Source organism: Bombina bombina, chromosome 3, assembly GCF_027579735.1.
Source record: "Bombina bombina isolate aBomBom1 chromosome 3, aBomBom1.pri, whole genome shotgun sequence".
NCBI lineage: Eukaryota > Metazoa > Chordata > Amphibia > Anura > Bombinatoridae > Bombina > Bombina bombina.
In genome coordinates, this window is record NC_069501.1 from 788,788,880 (window position 1) to 788,807,785 (window position 18,906).

Sequence of the window (18,906 nt, forward strand, 5' to 3'; positions counted from 1 at the left end):
GAGCCGTTAATCCTTTGAGGCGGGGACTTACCCGACTCCACATAAGCATGATGAATCAAAGACTTTAACCAAGACGCCAAAGAAATGGCAGAAACTTTCTGACCTTTCTGGAACCAGAAAAGATAACAAATAGACAAGAAGTCTTTCTAAAATCTTTAGTAGCTTCAACATAATATTTCAAAGCTCTTACTACATCCAAAGAATGTAAAGATCTCTGCTTTGAATTCTTAGGATCAGGGCACAATGAAGGGACAACAATTTCTCTACTAATGTTGTTAGAATTCACAACCTTAGGTAAAAATTTAAATGAAGTCCGCAACACCGCCTTATCCTGATGAAAAATCAGAAAAGGAGATTCACAAGAAAGAGCAGATAACTCAGAAACTCTTCTAGCAGAAGAGATGGCCAAAAGGAACAAAACTTTCCAAGAAAGTAATTTAATATCCAGAGAATGCATAGGTTCAAACGGAGGAGCCTGTAAAGCCCTCAGAACCAAATTAAGACTCCAAGAAGGAAAGATTGACTTAATGACAGGCTTGATACGAACCAAAGCCTGTACAAAACAATGAATATCAGGAAGATTAGCAATCTTTCTGTGAAAAAGAACAGAAAGAGCAGAGATTTGTCCTTTCAAAGAACTTGCAGATAAACCTTTATCCAAACATCCTGAAGAAACTGTAAAATTCTAGGAATTCTAAAGAATGCCAGGAGAACTTATGAGAACACCAAGAAATGTAAGTCTTCCAGACTCGATAATAAATCTTCCTAGACACAGATTTTCGAGCCTGTAACCATAGTATTAATTACAGAAGTCAGAGAAACCTCTATGACTAAGAAATCAAGCGTTCAATTTCCATACCTTCAAATTTAATGATTTGAGATCTGATGGAAAATGGGCCTTGAGATAGAAGGTCTGGTCTTAATGGAAGTGTCCCAAGTTTGGCAACTGGCCATCCGAATGAGATCCGCATACCAAAAACCTGTTGAGGGCCATGCTGGAGCCACCAGCAGTACAAACGAACGTTTCCATTAGAATTTTGGAAATCACTCTTGGAAGAAGAACTAGAGGCGGAAAGATATAGGCAGATGATAATTCAAGGAAGCGACAACGCGTCCACTGCTTTCCGTACCTGAGGATCCCTGGATCTGGACAGATACCTGGGAAGTTTCTTGTTTAGATGAGAGGCATTCAAGATCTATTTCTGGAAGTCCCCAGATTTGAACAATCTGAAGAAATACCTCTGGGTGAAGAGACCAATTCGCCGGATGTATAGTCTGGCGACTGAGATAATCCCGCTTCCAATTGTCTACACCTGGGATGTGAACCGCAGAAATTAGGAAGGAGCTGGATTCCGCCCATACAAGTATCCGAGATACTTCTTTCATAGCTTGTGGACTGTGAGTCCCACCTTGATGATTGACATACGCCACGGCTGTGACATTGTCCGTCTGAAAACAAATAAATGATTCTCTCTTCTTCGAAGAGGCCAGAACTGGAGAGCTCTGAAAATCGCACGGAGTTCCAAATGTTTGATTGGTAATCTCGCCTCTGAGATTCCCAAACCCCCCTGCGCTGTCAGAGATCCCCATACAGCTCCCCCAACCTGAAAGACTCGCATCTGTTGAGATCACAGTCCAGGTTGGACAAACAAAAGAGGCCCCTTGAATTAAACAATGGTGATCCAACCACCAAGTCAGAGAAGATTCGAACATTGGGATTTAAGGATATTATTTGTGATATCCTTGTATAATCCCTGCACCACTGGTTCAGCATACAAAGCTGAAGAGGTCTCATGTGGAAAACGAGCAAAGGAATCTGGTCCGATGCAGCAATCATGAGACCTAGAATTTCCATGCAAAAAGCTACCGAAGGGAATGACTGAGACTGAAGGTTTCGACAAGCTGAAACCAACTTCAGGACGTCTCTTTTCTGTTAGATGACAAAGTCATGGACACTGAATCTATTTGAAAGCCCCAAAAAGGTTTACCTTTGTTTGAGGAATCAAAGAACTCTTTGGTAAATTGATCCTCCAACCATGTTTTTGAAGAAACAACACAAGTTGATTCGTATGAGATTCTGCAGAATGTAAAAACTGAGCAAGTACCAAGATATCGTCCAAATAAGGAAATACCGCAATACCCTGTTCTCTGATTTCAGAGAGAAGGGCACCAAGAACCTTTGAAAAGATCCTTGGAGCTGTTGCTAGGCCAAACGGAAGGGCAACAAACTGGTAATGCTTGTCTAGAAAAGAGAATCTCAGAAACTGATATGTGATCTGGATGAATTGGAATATGAAGATATGCATCCTGTAAATCTATTGTGGACATATAATGCCCCTTGCTGAACAAAGGTCAGAATAGTCCTTATAGTCACCATTTTGAATGTTGGTATCTTTACATAACGAGTCATATTTTTAGATCAGAACTGGTTGAAGGAATTCTCCTTCTTTGGTACAATGAATAGATTGTGAGTAAAACCCCAGACCCCGTTCCAGAACTGGAACTGGTACAATTACCCAGCCAACTCTAGATCTGAACACAATTTCAGAAATGCCTGAGCCTTCACTGGGTTTACTGGAATGCGAGAGAGAAAAAATCTTCTCACAGGAGGTCTTATCTTGAAACCTATTCTGTATCCTTGAAAAACAATTGTTCTGAATCCAAAGATGTGAATTGAATTGATCCAAATATCTTTGAAAAATCGTAACCTGCCCCCTACCAGCTGGCTGGAATGAGGGCCGCACCTTCAAGCGGATTTGGGAGCTGGTTTTGACTTTCTAAAAGGCTTGGATTTATTCCAGACTGGAGAAGGTTTCCAAACAGAAACCGTTCCTTTAGGGGAAGGGTCAGGCTTCTGTTCTTTATTCTGACGAAAGGAACGAAAAACGATTAGCAGCCCTGTATTTACCTTTAGATTTTTTGTCCCTGAGGCAAACAAGGTTCCCTTTCCCCCCAGTAACAGTTGAAATAATAGAATCCAACTGTGAACCAAATAATTTATTACCTTGGAAAGAAAGAGAAAAGCAAAGTTGACTTAGAAGTCATATCTGCATTCCAAGATTTAAGCCATAAAGCTCTTCTAGCTAAAATAGCTAAAGACTTAAAGTTATTAGCATGTTGAAGAAGTTTAACAATGCTATAAGCATTATGGTCTGAAACTTGTTGCTCTAAAGCCTCCAACAGAAAGTTGAAGCTGCAGCAAACATCAGCCAAAGAAATAGCAGGTCTAAGAAGATTACCTGAACATAAATAAGTTCTCTTAGAAAGGATTCAATCTTCCTGTCTAAAGGATCCTTAAAGGATAGTACTATCCGCCGTAGGAATAGTAGTATGTTTAGCAAGAGTAGAAATAGCCCAATTAACTTTAGGGATTTTATCCAAAATTCTAATCTATCAGATGGCACAGGGTACAATTTCTTAAACCCTTTTGAGAAGGAGTAAATGAAGTACCCAGACTATTCCATTCCCCTAGAAATTACTTCTGAAATTGCATCAGGAACTGGAAAAACTTCAGGAATAACTACATGAGGTTTGAAAACCAAATTTAAACGCTTAGTAGATTTAGTATCAAGAGGACTAGACTCCTCCATATCTAATGCAATTAACACTTCTTTAAGTAAAGAAAGAATAAACTCCATCTTAAATAAATATGAAGATTTATCAGTGTCAATATCTGAGGCAGAATCCTCTGAACCAGATAGATCCTCATCAGAAAACGATATGTCAGAATGATGATGGTCACTTAAAAATTCATCTGAAATATGAGAAGTTTTAAAAGACCTTTTACGCTTACTGGAAGGAGGAATAACAGACAGAGCCTTCTAAAAGATTTAGAAAACAAATTCTTTTACATTAACAGGGACATCCTGAACATTAGATGTTGATGGGAACAACAACAGGTAATGGATTACTTACATATGGAAACACAATCTGCATTAGAAGTTTATCATGACAGTTATCACAAACCACAGCGGAGGAACAGTTACCAAAGTTTACAACAGATGCACTTAACTTTGGTAGAACCAGCATCAGGCAGCAGTCTTTCCAGAAGTAGATTCTGATCCAGGGGTCATGTTGAGACATCTTGCAATATGTAATAGAAAAAACAACATATAAAGCAAAATTATCAAAATTCCTTAAATGACAGTTTCAGGAATGGGAAAAAATGCCAAATGAACAAGCCTCTAGCAACCAGAAGCAATGAAAAATGAGACTGAAATAATGTGAAAAAAAGGTGGAGAATGACGCCCACATTATTGGCGCCAAATACAACGCCCATATTTTTTGGCGCCAAGTATGACGCCACATCCTGTGACGCCGGGAAAAAAACGACGCCCACAATTTTGGCGCAAAAAAAACAAAACGTACTCCTGAACGTCAAAATTGACGCAACCCATGCACAAACTTCCGGCGTCAATTAGGACGTCGGAAATGACAAAATTTTTGCGCAAAAAAGTCTGCGCCAAGAATGACGCAATAAATTGAAGCATTTTCAGCCCCCGCGAGCCTAACAGCCCACAGGGAAAAAAGTCAATTGAAAAAAATTCTTTAAGGTAAGAAAAAAAAATATTTCATATGCATTATGCCAAATAATGAAACTGACTGTCTGAAAAATAAGGAATACTGATTATCCTGAATCATGGCAAATAAAGGTTTAAACACATATATTTAGAACTTTAATATAAAGTGCCCAACCATAGCTTAGAGTGTCATAATAAAATAAGACTTACTTACCCTAAGACACTCATCTACATATAGTAGACAAGCCAAACCAGTACTGAAACGAGAATCAGTAGAGGTAATGGTATATAAGAGTATATCGTCGATCTAAAAAAGGGAGGTAAGAGATGAATCTCTACGACTGATAACAGAAAACCTATGAAATAGATCCCGTAGAGGAAGACCATTGTATTCAAATAGGCAATACTCTCTTCACATCCCTCTGACATTCACTGCTCTCTGAGAGGAAAACGGGCTCCAGGCCTGCTGCGAAGCGCATATCAACGTAGAATCTAGCACAAACTTACTTCACCACCTCCATGGGAGGCAAAGTTTGTAAAACTGAATTGTGGGTGTGGTGAGGGGTGTGTATTTATAGGCATTTGAGGTTTGGGAAACTTTGCCCCCTCCTGGTAGGAATGTATATCCCATACGTCACTAGCTCATGGACTCTTGCTAATAACATGAAAGAAATAAGTAGATGTATATCATAAAAAGAGTAAAAAATAGGAGAAGCGCTAAAAAAGCTAAAGGTGCTACAATGAATACAATGTGAGACTATATATGCAGGAACGAATATAGACTGCGCTTCTCTGACCCCCACAAGAGATAATACAACAATAAATGCACTAAAGTGAGCTCACAGGCATATAACCTGTATAACAGGCAAATTTTAGGCAGCAAGTATTGCACAATAGATAGATCCTAACACTTAGTGATATTTCAGAAATAAAACAAAGCAAAAAATAATAATACTTCCCAAAGAGAGATATGTAAACGCTGGGAAGGAAGGGATAATTTGAGGATGCTGCTCTTGTTTAAGGGTGACAATGGACTGTGTTCCTGCTCCCAAGGGACAAACTGTAAAAACAAAAGAACACAGAGCGCGACCCACTCTGAACGTTAAAAACAGTTTAATAAGATACACAGCAATAAAATAGACAAGCTCCCAACAATCAATTGAAAGACTGCCGGTTGAAAGACCCGGTGTGATAAAGCGAGAACGGACATTCATCTGTGCCAGCTGTGCTACTGCCGAGTGGTGATATTTTATGCCTGCACTTTTTTATGTTATGTACGTTTGTGCCGCACTTGTCATATTTTATTGCTGTGTATCTTATTAAACTGTTTTACGTTCAGAGGGGTCGCGCTCTGTGTTCTTTTGTTTTTACAATGTGAGATATATAACTTGCTATGCAAATATGATTTAATCAGACACTCAAACGTAGTACAAATCCTGTAAAGATAGAGTACATAAATGTAAAGACATTAAAAATCGGACGTCTCAGATATAATAAAAACACAAATAAATAAAAACAAAGAGCAAATGACTACTGTTGCCAATATATGATAGAATATGTCTCTGTATCGATCAGATTAAAAAACTTGGATCCTCAAAAACGATTAAAAAAAGGATCAGTGCCAGGTAAGATTTACCCATATTACCTTCAAAAGTACCGTCCCGTTTGTGTCGAAGCCAACCTCCGTGAGGCGTATGGTCTGTCCCCGTGACGTCACTGATCGGGAGGCGGTCGTCTCTGAAGAGAAATCCTATTGGTCAGGATAACTAGACAGACGAACTATAGCGGCCGCTTATTGTAGAAAAGATGTAATATCCCCGCTCTTAGTGCAGAACAGCACGCAGGGGGTCTGATTGTAAAACATGCCAATGTTTATTAAGGATTTTTCTTATAGTACCATGTTCATTACTATAATCAGTAATAAAAGGAGTGTCAATAGTATCTTTTATCATCTGTAGTGTTTTTTTGTTTATAAGTAAGAAGTGTTTGCCATATTTATTGATCTAGCTCTACTAGTAGCCTTGTGGTCTAAATCCTCATCGTATCCCCCTATCTTTAAAACTTCTCCATTAGGGTCCCTAATTTGTTCCCTCGAAATCTGACAATCTAGAACAGTTCTTTCTGATCCTTAAGGCCTGACCTACCGGGATGTTATTTTTCCATTGTTGTAGGTGACAGCTGTCTGAATGTATAAAGCTGTTAGAGTCTACATCTTTGAAGTGTGTCTTTGTCTCAATTATGTTATTTATCACCATGATTTCTAAGTCAAGAAAAGTGACTTTTTCTTGACTATAATTAAATGTGAATTTCAGGCCTTTATCGTTGGTGTTCATAACTCCATTTCAGAACCTCTCCAGATCATCAGCATATCATCTATATATCTCCTATAGAGCACGAGGTCTGCACCAAAGCCACTTTCCCTGTAGGCATATAAGCGGTTTTACCTAAGTGGAGTTAATTATATATATTAAATTTATGCGAGTATGTAGTCATCTATACATATATATATATATGTATAGATGACTATATATATGATTGATCCAACCTGACCAATAGGTATGAATTTGGACTGTTTAAAAGGAAGCTGTGACTGGAGCTAATTCATCTTGAGAAAGCCCTGCAAGAGGGAGAAACGCGTTGATGATAAGCCACAGCTATCCTGTACTTTATATTTTGCCTATAAGGACTCTAATACTTTGTTGAAGTACTAGGTTTTCAGCTATTTCATTTTAATCCACGGAGAGCACTAGGACCGCATTGTGAAAGGATACGTTCCTAAGCCAAGCTGGTTCCAAGTTGTACATCGAAGCCCGTAGGCTACAACAAGGTCTGAAAGAGAGATCTGGACACATTCTAACCCTGGTGCTGTTCTGCACTAAGAGCGGGGATATTACATCTTTTCTTACAATATAGCGGCTGCTATAGTTCGTCCTGTCAAGTTATCCTGACCAATAGGATTTCTCATTCAGAGACGACGCCTCCCGAATCCAGTGACGTCACGGGACACGCATACGCCTCACGGAGGTGGCTTCACACAATACGGACAGTACTTTTGAAGGTAATACGGGTAATTCTTACCTGGCACTGATCCTTTTTTAATCGTTTTTGAGGATCCAAGTTTTTTTTTATCTGATCGATACAGAGACATATTCTATCATATTGGCAACAGTAGTCATTTGCTCTTTGTTTTTTATTTATTTGTGTTTATTATATCGGAGACGTCCAATTTTTTAATGTCTTTTAATTTAATGTACTCTATCTTTACAGGATTTGTACTACGTTTGAGTGTCTGATTAAATCATATTTGCATAGCAAGTTATATATCTCACATTGTATTCATTGTAGCACCTTTAGCTTTTTTAAGCGCTTCTTCTATTTTTACTCTTTCAATGTCTTTTTTTCCCCCTAACGTTAGGGACTTTAGGGTTGGAGCAGTTGGTGCCTCTTGCGCACACTTTAATATACCCATACACACTTTATATCATAAAAAGGCAGATAGGGAGGAAGAAATATACTTAGGCAAGATGTCATACCGATTTTTAATGGTTATTCTTTCACTCCCTAAAATAAAATTGTCCTGTGCTCAGAAATCCTGTTCCTTTGTGGGTTCTTTGTGTTCCTATTATCTAATTTTTCGGAAAAATCTGGGGTCTACTTTAGCACCAGCTGTACCTTGTTGCCCAGGAAGTGGTGGCTCCCTAGCTAACACCATGGAAATATTATCTATATTATCTATAAATATTATCTAATTTTTCATCAGGTTAAAAGGCTAAAGCAATATTTATACATGCATGAAAGATCAGAAGGCATCTATTTACCAGTACTAATATGATTTTGGCTCAAATGGGAAGAAATTAATCTGCCAATAAGTATAATTTCTTTCATCAGGTGGTGAGAGACCATGGGCCATTACATGTGGAAAATTCCTCTCCTGACCACTAGGAGGAGATGAAAGAAGTGCAAAGAAGACAACGTAGCTGCCTTACAAATATTGCACTTCACTTTAACTTCATCCTCATCAAGGAGTCAAAAACATGGGACAGTAAGAGGAATTTAAACCTCTAAAAAGTGTAAGCAGGGATAGAGGTGCCAATGGTGCATGGTAAATGGTGGTACAGATAGCAGTAATAGCCCAGTATTACACAGGGTACTCACATTTATTGAAGGCACTCACTTGTACCTATAGAGACGGATGGGATTTTAGCAGCAATCCAGCTGGCTGATCCAGGGTGAGCTGGCTGGTTCGTGGGTGTTAGAGTGCAGATACTCTAAAGTAGCATAGCAAGGCCGAGTACCATATATAACAATGAGAGTGGGTTTATATAAAAAAATGAATTTATTTAAAACTATATAAAAAGGTTTACCACTCATCATAGTGTTAAAAAAAGTAATTGGTACATCAGGAATACATGCGACGCGTTTCTCAGTTAAAATGTTTCCTCAGGCATGTTTCTAAACAAATTTTTACTCCTTATATAGGGCTATGCTACTAAACAACACCCCACACCCCACCCCCAACCAATTGGCATGACACAGACCAATCAGTATCCCTCATTCAAATGGGATCCACCCCTGTGATGATATAATCATATAAATACTTAGATAAGGATATGTAGTTACTTATAATATATAAAGATGACCCTTACTGCTTCTTAAATTGTGTGTATATGTATATAAATATTTCGCAGTGGCATAGTATTTTTTGTGGCCAACATTTGATGGTTACGATTGTTCGTCAATTCTGTGTTCTAATTGGATGTCCTAGACGTCAGTCATCGTGTATTAATAGGACCTGTGCTGCTTGCTTAGGATTCGTCTATGTAGCCGTCAATCAAAACTGCTTGTCATTTGTTACTAGTAAGTGGAGCGTCCAATGGAAAGGCTAATATCGGGGCGTGCCCCTACTTTGCTGTCATCAGTAGTGCACTACAATAGACGCCCATCGAGAAAATTATATTGGTTGCTCCGTAGTGTTTGTAAACAGTGTATCCCATTGGTTCTACTGCCGGATGTTATATTGGAGCGGGATCACTATTGGTCAGCAGGGAATGTAACAAAGTGCCCTATTGGTCAGGGCACCGTTAATATCGGTATCGGAAAGAGCGATCGCTCTACAAAGTGATGTTATTAGATCTATGAATGGATATGGATAGGTAAAAATATAATAAAGATAAACAATCTATTGATCAATATTATTTAAACGGTGATGGTGTCAATGAATAGCGCAATATATTTGCTCATTTAAATACATCCACTACATGATAAAATGTAAAAAGTGATGTATGTTGTGAATACATAACGCAATAATTTGCTCATTTTAGTGCATCCAAAACATGGATGGATACAAAGTGGGGGTAAAATTAAAGTATAAGTGAAATTAAAGTATAAGTGATAGGTGAACCTCGTACTCATATATGTATAGCCACCATATAATTAATAAAAAGCCTAAAAAAAGAATAGAATCTATGTGATATAAGAACCCTAAGTGGGGTGTGCTAATGTAATTAAATCATACATATGAAGGTAATTATGTTCTATCAAAAAATAGAAATGTGTGAATAAAAGTGATGATTAGTATATGAATATAGTGTACCATTAGGAACCTATTGCTTGGTCTTTCAAACATAAACACTGGTAAGTGTAAAGTATGTTGATATGATACATTTATCAGATCACGAGATAAACCCTATATCTCAAGTGTCCAGTCTATGGGTCATGAGGCATATTAGTATGATACATTTATTCCGATCTGAACACGAGGATAAACCAAATATCTCAGGTGTCCAGTCTGTGGTCATAGGGCTCATAAGTCTACTAAGATATACCCCTATATAGGGCGATCCCCCTAAAAAGGGGTGGCAGAACTAACTGGAGGGTGACTACACTATTTCAGTCTCTAGTGGGATAAATGTAGACTGACCGTCTACCATAATGCTAAACAAAAGCCATAGAATCTATAACTTAATTTAGCCCTGTGGGGAAGAGTGTTTGGAATTTAAAAATCCAGTATGTTTCCCTTTGTCTCAGACGTGTGAATCTATTATAATGATGACTATTGGGAATACTCTCCAAAGGTGTATTACTGAATTGGCATTTGCCTGTCCTACTTTTAATGCAATAGTGCCTTGACACACTATGTTTAGATGAATGTTTGATTATATTTCCGTTTGTGTTCCCCCCACCTTAGGCGTATCTTCCTAGAGGTGCGTCCAATGTACTGGACCACCACATGCACAAGTGAGTGCAATAGATTACATAACCAGAGTTACATGTCAGATGTTCTCTGATCTGTTGGTGTCTTCCCCTGTTGCATGTGATCTTATGGATTTTCTTCATGTGTGATGAACTTACACATAGTGGCACCGTCTATGTCCACATCTATAAGTCCCAATGTTGTTACTAATCCTCCCATTCGTGTGATCCTGACTTTTAGGCCCATTCCTATTGCATTTAATGTGCTTCTTTGTCATGAATACCTTACTAGGTGCTAGTTTTTGTTTCAGGGTTGGCGCCCTCCTATACACTATTCCTAGGTTGGGGGGCCAGCACTTTTTTAATACGGGATCTCTGAGGCAAGATGTGCCAGTGTTTTCTTTATAATTCCTATTAACTGCTTTAAAGGTTGGAATTATATTGTGTGACAATTAAGGGTTGTCCTTGCTTTTTCTTAACGAATTTAAACCTCTAGTGGGTTTGGGTATCTTTTAAACTCCTCATCCTAGGGGTTGGGGGGAGGGTGAGTTCCCACATCCCATGACTTGTGGATTCTCACCATCATGAAAAAAAATAATTTTAGGTTATTATAAATTTAGTTTTTTGTTTAATGTGCATAAGTCATGTTTTCAGGTTGATCCATCTGTCTTAGAAGCTCTTCCTCCTGACCATTAGGGAACAAGTGGAACAGACATTTGCCATCCAACGAGAGAATTCCTCTACCAAGAGAAAAAATGAATCATTAAGAAGCAAAGCACAAAATCATCCAGTGACAACTGTCCTTTTACAAATACCACCTCTATCAGAACAGGGAGAGAAATGGGTATTAATGTCATAGCACTTCCAGCTTTTTCACAGGTGAGGAAAATATAATACCTCAGTGTCAATAATCATATTATTATTTGCATTTACTTAAATCACTCTCTAGTGTATATATCCCGTAGAACTGTATTTTTTTTCATAATAAGTCTTTATGAATTAGCATCAGTTTAAATGGTATTAATTGTTCTAAACACAGTATTCTGCAACTTTGGTTTAACTTCACCTGTATGAATGAGTGCTACTGCACACAAGTGTATCTCTTTAAAGGTGATAGAAGATGTAGTGGGTCCTCAGTTAAAGTTTAACACCTTAAACATTTCTCCTCTCCCATACCAGTGGCTAGTTTGCATGTGTTGTCTTTTTCTGTCTCTCCTATATCTATTGATCTTCCCTCCCAATCACAAGGTTGGATATGGTTTTTACTTATTGGAGTATATAAACTTCCCTTAGAACTACCTGAAAGCCTCTCCCTATATCCTTTTCCTTAGTAGGAGGTTTTGCACATAACTGTCTTTAAATCCAGGCAATTATAGCAGAAGCACCATTGTTTTGCACACATTGGTTAAAATAATTTCTCTGTATCAACAAACTAGCGAGGCAAAGCTTTTGTTACATTATGGGATGCAGTCAAACACGGTAGCTCATTGCCATTCTGTGAGCTCATTTCTTTCTAGGACAGCTACTAATCGCAGATGTGAAAATAGCATGCAAAGCAATGTTCATGTATGTATACCTTTTTATAGGCTTTCTGGTTTTGTCATTACCTCTTATTGTTATCAGGCTAATATATGCTTTGGCACATTTACTTCTTTTTATGCTTGGGTACTCTCATCATGTAATTGTATCTGTCATGTTTGGTATGTTACAAGTAGGGATTTGCATTTGGCAGTCTCGTTAGCTTGTGAAAGTGCACACAAAGATCTGTGCAAATCCATATATTAGAGTGGTGCACTTTCACAAGAAATCTGCCTCTGAAAAGAGCCAAATACCGTGAGCATCTACCTTCTAACAAAACTATCAAATGCACATCCCCCAAGAGCCAGTTTCTGTATCTGCAGATAATGCAGAAGAATATCCTGTAAATATAATATAAAATAACAAGGTAAATATTTTATGTATATAGCCTGTTAGACTTTTTATCCAGTTGGTGATGGCCTGATGCCTCAACCTACATTAAGCCACTGATTAAGAAGAGGCACTTGCTTCGCCATTTCAAACCTCAAACCAATCGTTTCACAGGCTTTGCATGACCCTTAACATTTTTAGGAGTTATCCTTCTTCTGTTTTCAGTTAAAATCCACTTGAAGGTGTAAAAACTGTGCTCCACATCGCATGAGATAAAAGATCAAAGGCAATCTTTCTTAGACCTATCCCTAGAGAACTTGATCTTTCCTACACTTACTACAAATACGTAAAGGATGGAGCTTTCACAGCTAAGGGCCAAACTGGAAACATATAGGGCTAGATAACAAGTGGAGTGCTAATTCATCCTGCAAACTTGCCCTTTTGCAGCAAGATAAATAACCAGGCATTACAAGTGGCTGGTTATTGCTACCGCAAGAGATCAGATCTCTGGTTCATTTTCTAAAAGTGCCCTAAATGCCCTCAAAATAGAGGGTATTATTGTTTTTTATTTTTTAAAAAATGTAGCTTTTTAAAAAAACAAAAAAAAAACTTCACTAGGCAGTTTTAAGGGGTTGAAAGCAGCGGGTGTGCTTTACATTGCGGTCTATGGGAACTGTGTGTTCCCTGTAAATATATATATATATATATGTGTGTTAATATGTGTATATACAGTATATAAATATTAACACATCAATATATACTGTATGTATATAATCATATACATATATATTTAACATTTGCTGCCATCGCTGCACTACTTACCTCCTTTGCTGCAGCATGAGAACGAGGCTCCCTTTGGAACCTATGGAAGAGAGCTCTAGAGATCGCAAAGCTTCCCAGCATTGCTGTCAACTTGTAATTGCTGTTAACTTTTGCGAAAGCGATATTTAGTGATCCACAATCTGGCCCATAATTGGCATTTTGTAGATTTAAAACACAAATTAGGATTTTTTAGATCTACACCTACAATTAAGGTCTTGCTTGGACCAAAAAAATATTAATAATTATTTCCCTAAACCCTAAAACATAAAAGAACATAGACATAAAAGAAAACCAAACCTAAAAGCCTGGACCTACTTATAAGCTATAAAATAAAGTTTTACAGCTCTCCACTATGGTATTGGCATCTTTATGGTTGGCTAAAACCTACCAGTTTCTTTGTGTCCAGAGACAGGTCTAGAAAAATAATCAGACTCAGAAATAAGGAATCTTAGCTTCATGCTATGTAGCAATTTACAAAAGTACGTAAGAAAATTTTTTTCATTAACCTATTAATTAATACATTTTCCTTCACTGTTGAAGGTTCTGCAAAGCATTTATTTGTATTTTATGTTATTTCTGCCTGCTTCAGTTTCATCTATCTGTTAGTATACAGTCTATAGTTTATACAGATATATATATATATATATATATATATGTGTGTGTGTGTATATATATAAAATATATATATATATATATATATATATATATATATATATATATGTGTGTGTACTCCCAGTATCTAACTCAAATAGCAGCAGCCAGGGTGCAAAGTCTGTGATTCCAGTAAAAGACTGCACTCTCTGGATTTCCATAGAAAAAATAACTTTTATTTATCAAAACGTTAAAAAGAGGGAGAAAGCATGATGTTTTTCGATGCCCAACTGGCATCTTTACCAAATGTCCCCAGTTCTTAGAGTATATATATATATATATATATATATATATATATATATATTATATATATATATATATAGTAAGCAGTATGGAATCTTGGGTTCAAATGCTATTTCTTTAATTAAAAAAGAAAGAGATATTGAAAGAGATTATCTGTTGTTATTTTTTTTTTCTTTTATATTAGGTTGATCCAGAAGTATTTGCGGCACTTCCTGCTGATTTACAGGATGAATTGAGAGCTGCATATGGTCAAAAGAATAAACAACCTGAGAATGGCATTAATCTAAATCCACCTTTCAGTGAGTCCTATGGTAGAGAATTGCCTGGCAATGCTCCTGTCAATGGAGTCTATAATGCACATAATGATTAATTTTGTCCGCTGGTGGTTTACAGTATATAGTATTTTCACTGGGTCAGTAGATAGGCAAAATTATTTACAGAAATTACAATTCAGTCACAATTTAAACAGAACTTACTGTCACATTAGATACATTACATTATTAACAGAAACAATGAGGTTTTGATCAGGGGTGTACAATATTTTAAGGGTCACTGATCAAATTATAGAAATTCTCTGAACAAAACAAAATAAATACTTCTATATAAATAAACTTCAAACTGTAAATTCCTATCACAGTAGAAAACAGAAAACTCAGACAGCTAGTATAACTGTAAACGTAAATCATTGTCACAATACTCTAGTTTAGTAGACTAATGCTCTTTGGCGTTTTGTTTTGTTTTGCTCCAGTTTCAAGAAATCCTTTGTTACAATTGAGGAAACCAGCAGTGAAATCAAAGAAAAAGAGCAGAAAGAAAAATCATCTTAGCCCTACAAAAAAGATCCAAAGCCCTATGAAAAACAAACTCTTTAGTAGTCCATCTAAGAACTATGGGATTACTGAAAGTCCTCAAAAACAAAAAGATGGTCCAGCAAAACCCGAAGCCATACCTCATGGACACACTCAGGTAAAGAGTAAAGGGTAATACCCTTTATACAAGAAATGACTACTATTATAAAAGACAGAGACTCTATAGCCGCACTCTTGCCTCAAATATATTAGAAATTACAACAAATTTTTATTTTTTTAGTCTAGAAACAAAAAGAAACTGTTGATTATAAGTTTCTATTGATATAATTTATACTTAATTGTGGTTGCACACTTTTATAAATAGCCTAAAACAGTAATGTCAAAAACTTTATTATATAATATTATTACAATAAAAATGTGTGTATAATATGTTTTCTCAAGTTACACAGTTATAATTTGTATTTATGTTACCAAGGGTTTGCAATAGCACTACACGAATAATGTGGGGATGCCTGTATATAATAATTATGTGTAAAGTAACTTCAGGCTGGAATTCTGGTGCATATAAAGTATTACTACAATTTAGTCAAAAAGAGAAATTTGACTGGACAAAGAATGCACTTTAATAGCACTTCCGTCTCCCCCTATAATTGACACATCAAATGGCTAGGGGTAGTGGTCTTAGAATTGATTTAAACATAACTTTTAATGCTTTTTTAAATTTAAAAAATATATAGTGGTGTGTGACTGTAATAACACAGTTAGGATTCAAGGATGCACTATCAGTATATTATTTGCACTGCTGATGTTTTGTAGGTAACTATATACTGCTATATGAAGACATAGATCCTAACTCTTCAGTTTATAGGGATAGGATTAATAGGTATAGAATAGGTAGGAGTGATTATAAATACTCTGTCCTTATAAAGGTACGACCAAGAATTATAGGTGTTGCAGGGATTTTCAACAGTGTTCAAATGTTCGGATGGTTACTAATTGCAGTATAAATATAAGGAATAATAGATACACTATTGAGTTGTTATACAATGTATTATGCATTTATAATAAAAGCACAAAAAATGAAACAAAGTATAATTCCTTTTTTAATGTTATTGTATCTTATCCTTTTTATGCACAAAATACCCTAAATGTCGATTGGAGTTACTGTTCACCGCTCCTAATATATTTCAGTTACTTAGTGTACTATAATTTCTAGTTGCTAATTGGATAGTATATCTACAATTTCACTAAAAGTGGTTTGAAAGTAATATCGTGAGCCAGGTCTTCCTGGTAAGACTCAACGGTTTTCTATATTGACTTTGCACAATCACAATGTATGTATAGTGATTGTTCTTATTGTAAACCTTTGAGTATCTGCATAGTTACAAAAAAAGATCATAAATACTGCAAATATAATTGATATGTTTGTTTGCAATTTTGCAGAACCCCGGTAGCATAAATAAACCAAACTCTTTATATTTAACTGCTTTAGTGCTGTCTCGCTGCACTGTGTGCTGTTACAATTACCTATGTTATATTGTAACCAGATACTGAGTTTGTCGGTTATTACCATTAACTTGTGCTAATATAACATTGTATTTGTTTATATCAGGATACTAATTAATCCTACCATTTCTAAATGATTATTCTCAAGTACAGGTCAGAGTAGTTTGTATCTTGACGGCAGTTGCCGTGTGTTATCCACCTTGTAGTTAGTATTCTGTCAATGTGTAGATAACTAGATAGATTAGAAAAATTAACCTGGAAAGTAATCTAAATATATTGCCTTATGTAGTTACATATTTAGGACTACATGAGTATATACTGACTTTTGTGGTAGGTAGAAGAATTCTGAGAAGATACTGGTGGAAGTAATTTCCTGTACTCTTTTCCCCCTGCTCTATCCTGTGTTTTTCAGTCCAGTGATGCTCTACATACAGCCCCAAACATGATCAATTTAAATGTTACTTTATATTGTGGACATTTTGAAGGTGTTGTGCTGGTTGTCAGTGGGAAGGAGTTGTAGCAGGGACTTCCTAGTTGCAGGTGGGAAGGAGTTTGGTGTAAGACAGCTAACAGGAAGTAAAATAAGTGTAGCTGTATGTAGCAGAAGAAGGAAGCCGCCATAACAGACTTCAGATAAACTTTTTGCACAGCAGAGAGCTGACAGGACAGTGGCGGTCAGTTACAGTTAAAAGACTATGGATGTTATACTTATGACACAGACAACAACTCGTTGGTAAAACTGGTGCCCTGTGATTGTGAATTATAGCAAATAACAGACACCTCTTGTAACCTGCTGCTGCATATGCATATTAGACCGGACACTACAGTGGCAACAAGGCTGCTGGATCTACATGATAACACTTATAGGCACCCTGCATGATTTTGATACAGACTCTGAGCTCTTGGGTGGAACATTTTGAGCAGTATATGTCTGCTAATGACATTTCTTCAGATTGTAGTGTTCTTTACAGCAAATGGAGCTAAGGTGTATGACACATTCAGAGATGATCTGCATCCCAAAACAAAATGCAAGCAAAACCATTAGCTACTTTGAGATCGCTGAAAGATTAAAATTTTACAAGAGACATCAAGAACCCAGAGAATCCATTTCATCCTTTATCACAGCTCTCAGGAAGTTATCAAGCACCTGTCTATTTGTATTTACTCACACCTTTCAGAGACCAGCTTGTGATGGGGTTAAACAGTGAAGCTACGATCAAGAGACTCCTCACTGAGAAATATTTAACCCTTAACAAAGTTGTAGATAATGCTACCATTATGGAACAAGCTTTTAAGAAGCGGACGTCTTGCATAAGAAGAACAGGGCTGAGCAAAAAGCAGAAATATTCCGTAAAGGTACTAGGGAACATCACAAGCGTAACAAATATTATACTACCTTCAGTAAAATGCTGGTGTAAGGAGAGCACCAAAATTGATGTTATCAGTATGAATTAACATCACATGACTCTCACTTATGTAAATTCCGCAAAGCAGTTTGTCTCTCCTGTGGAAAAAAATGACATAATCAAAGAGTATGTAGGAGTGGAAAGAGGCATGAAGGGAAGTCTGCTAAATTTGTCTCTGAAGGAGACATATCAAGTTCAGATACAAGACTCAGACAACCAAATATATATTCAAACTTAAAAAATGTGCAAGTTATATTCAAGTTATTCAGCCATTACTGTCCCAGTGAAGATTGAGGGTAGGATATAACCATGGACCTGGGAGTTGTTTTCTCTGTGATTACTGAGCAAGATTGGCTTAAAACTGGTTAAAACTGCATTTCCTGTGAAAATGTCTGTCAGCCTATTTAAAAGAATTATTATCCCCTCGAGGCAGTGTACAGGTAAAAGTACAGCTAAATGGACGTTCAGTAAAGCTAACCTTATATATTATGAAGTGTGGGGTTCCTCCCCAATTTGATAGACTGTATCCATTAGTTGGGAATGCCTGACTTAAAGGGATAGTTTACCATACATTTTTCTCTCCTTTAATATGTTACAAAGGATCCATTTTACCTACTAGAGTGTATTAAATTGTTTTCAAATAGCTACTTTATATTTTTAAAATAGCTGATTTTGTCAGTGGTATCCATACCTATAATGAAAGGCTCTATTATTAAGTATTGGCTGTAGAAAAGCTGTGTAAAAAAATTTGCATAAGTAATTTTTATTTTATTTTACAATAGGTCTCTCTAAGTATTGAGATTTGGTATACAGACAGATATAAGGGAGCATTTGTATGTACAGAAAGTG

The 18,906-nt window shown here is 36.7% G+C and overlaps 1 protein-coding gene across 1 annotated transcript in view; it reads left to right on the top strand.

Annotated features, from left to right (window-relative positions):
• Positions 1–18,906, top strand: part of REV1 (REV1 DNA directed polymerase) — a 390,819-nt gene that overhangs the window by 328,568 nt on the left and 43,345 nt on the right. The window contains 5 exon segments of the mRNA XM_053707683.1: positions 11,367–11,402; positions 11,404–11,545; positions 11,548–11,591; positions 14,521–14,635; positions 15,085–15,302. Coding sequence (XP_053563658.1) covers positions 11,367–11,402; positions 11,404–11,545; positions 11,548–11,591; positions 14,521–14,635; positions 15,085–15,302 — 555 coding nt within the window.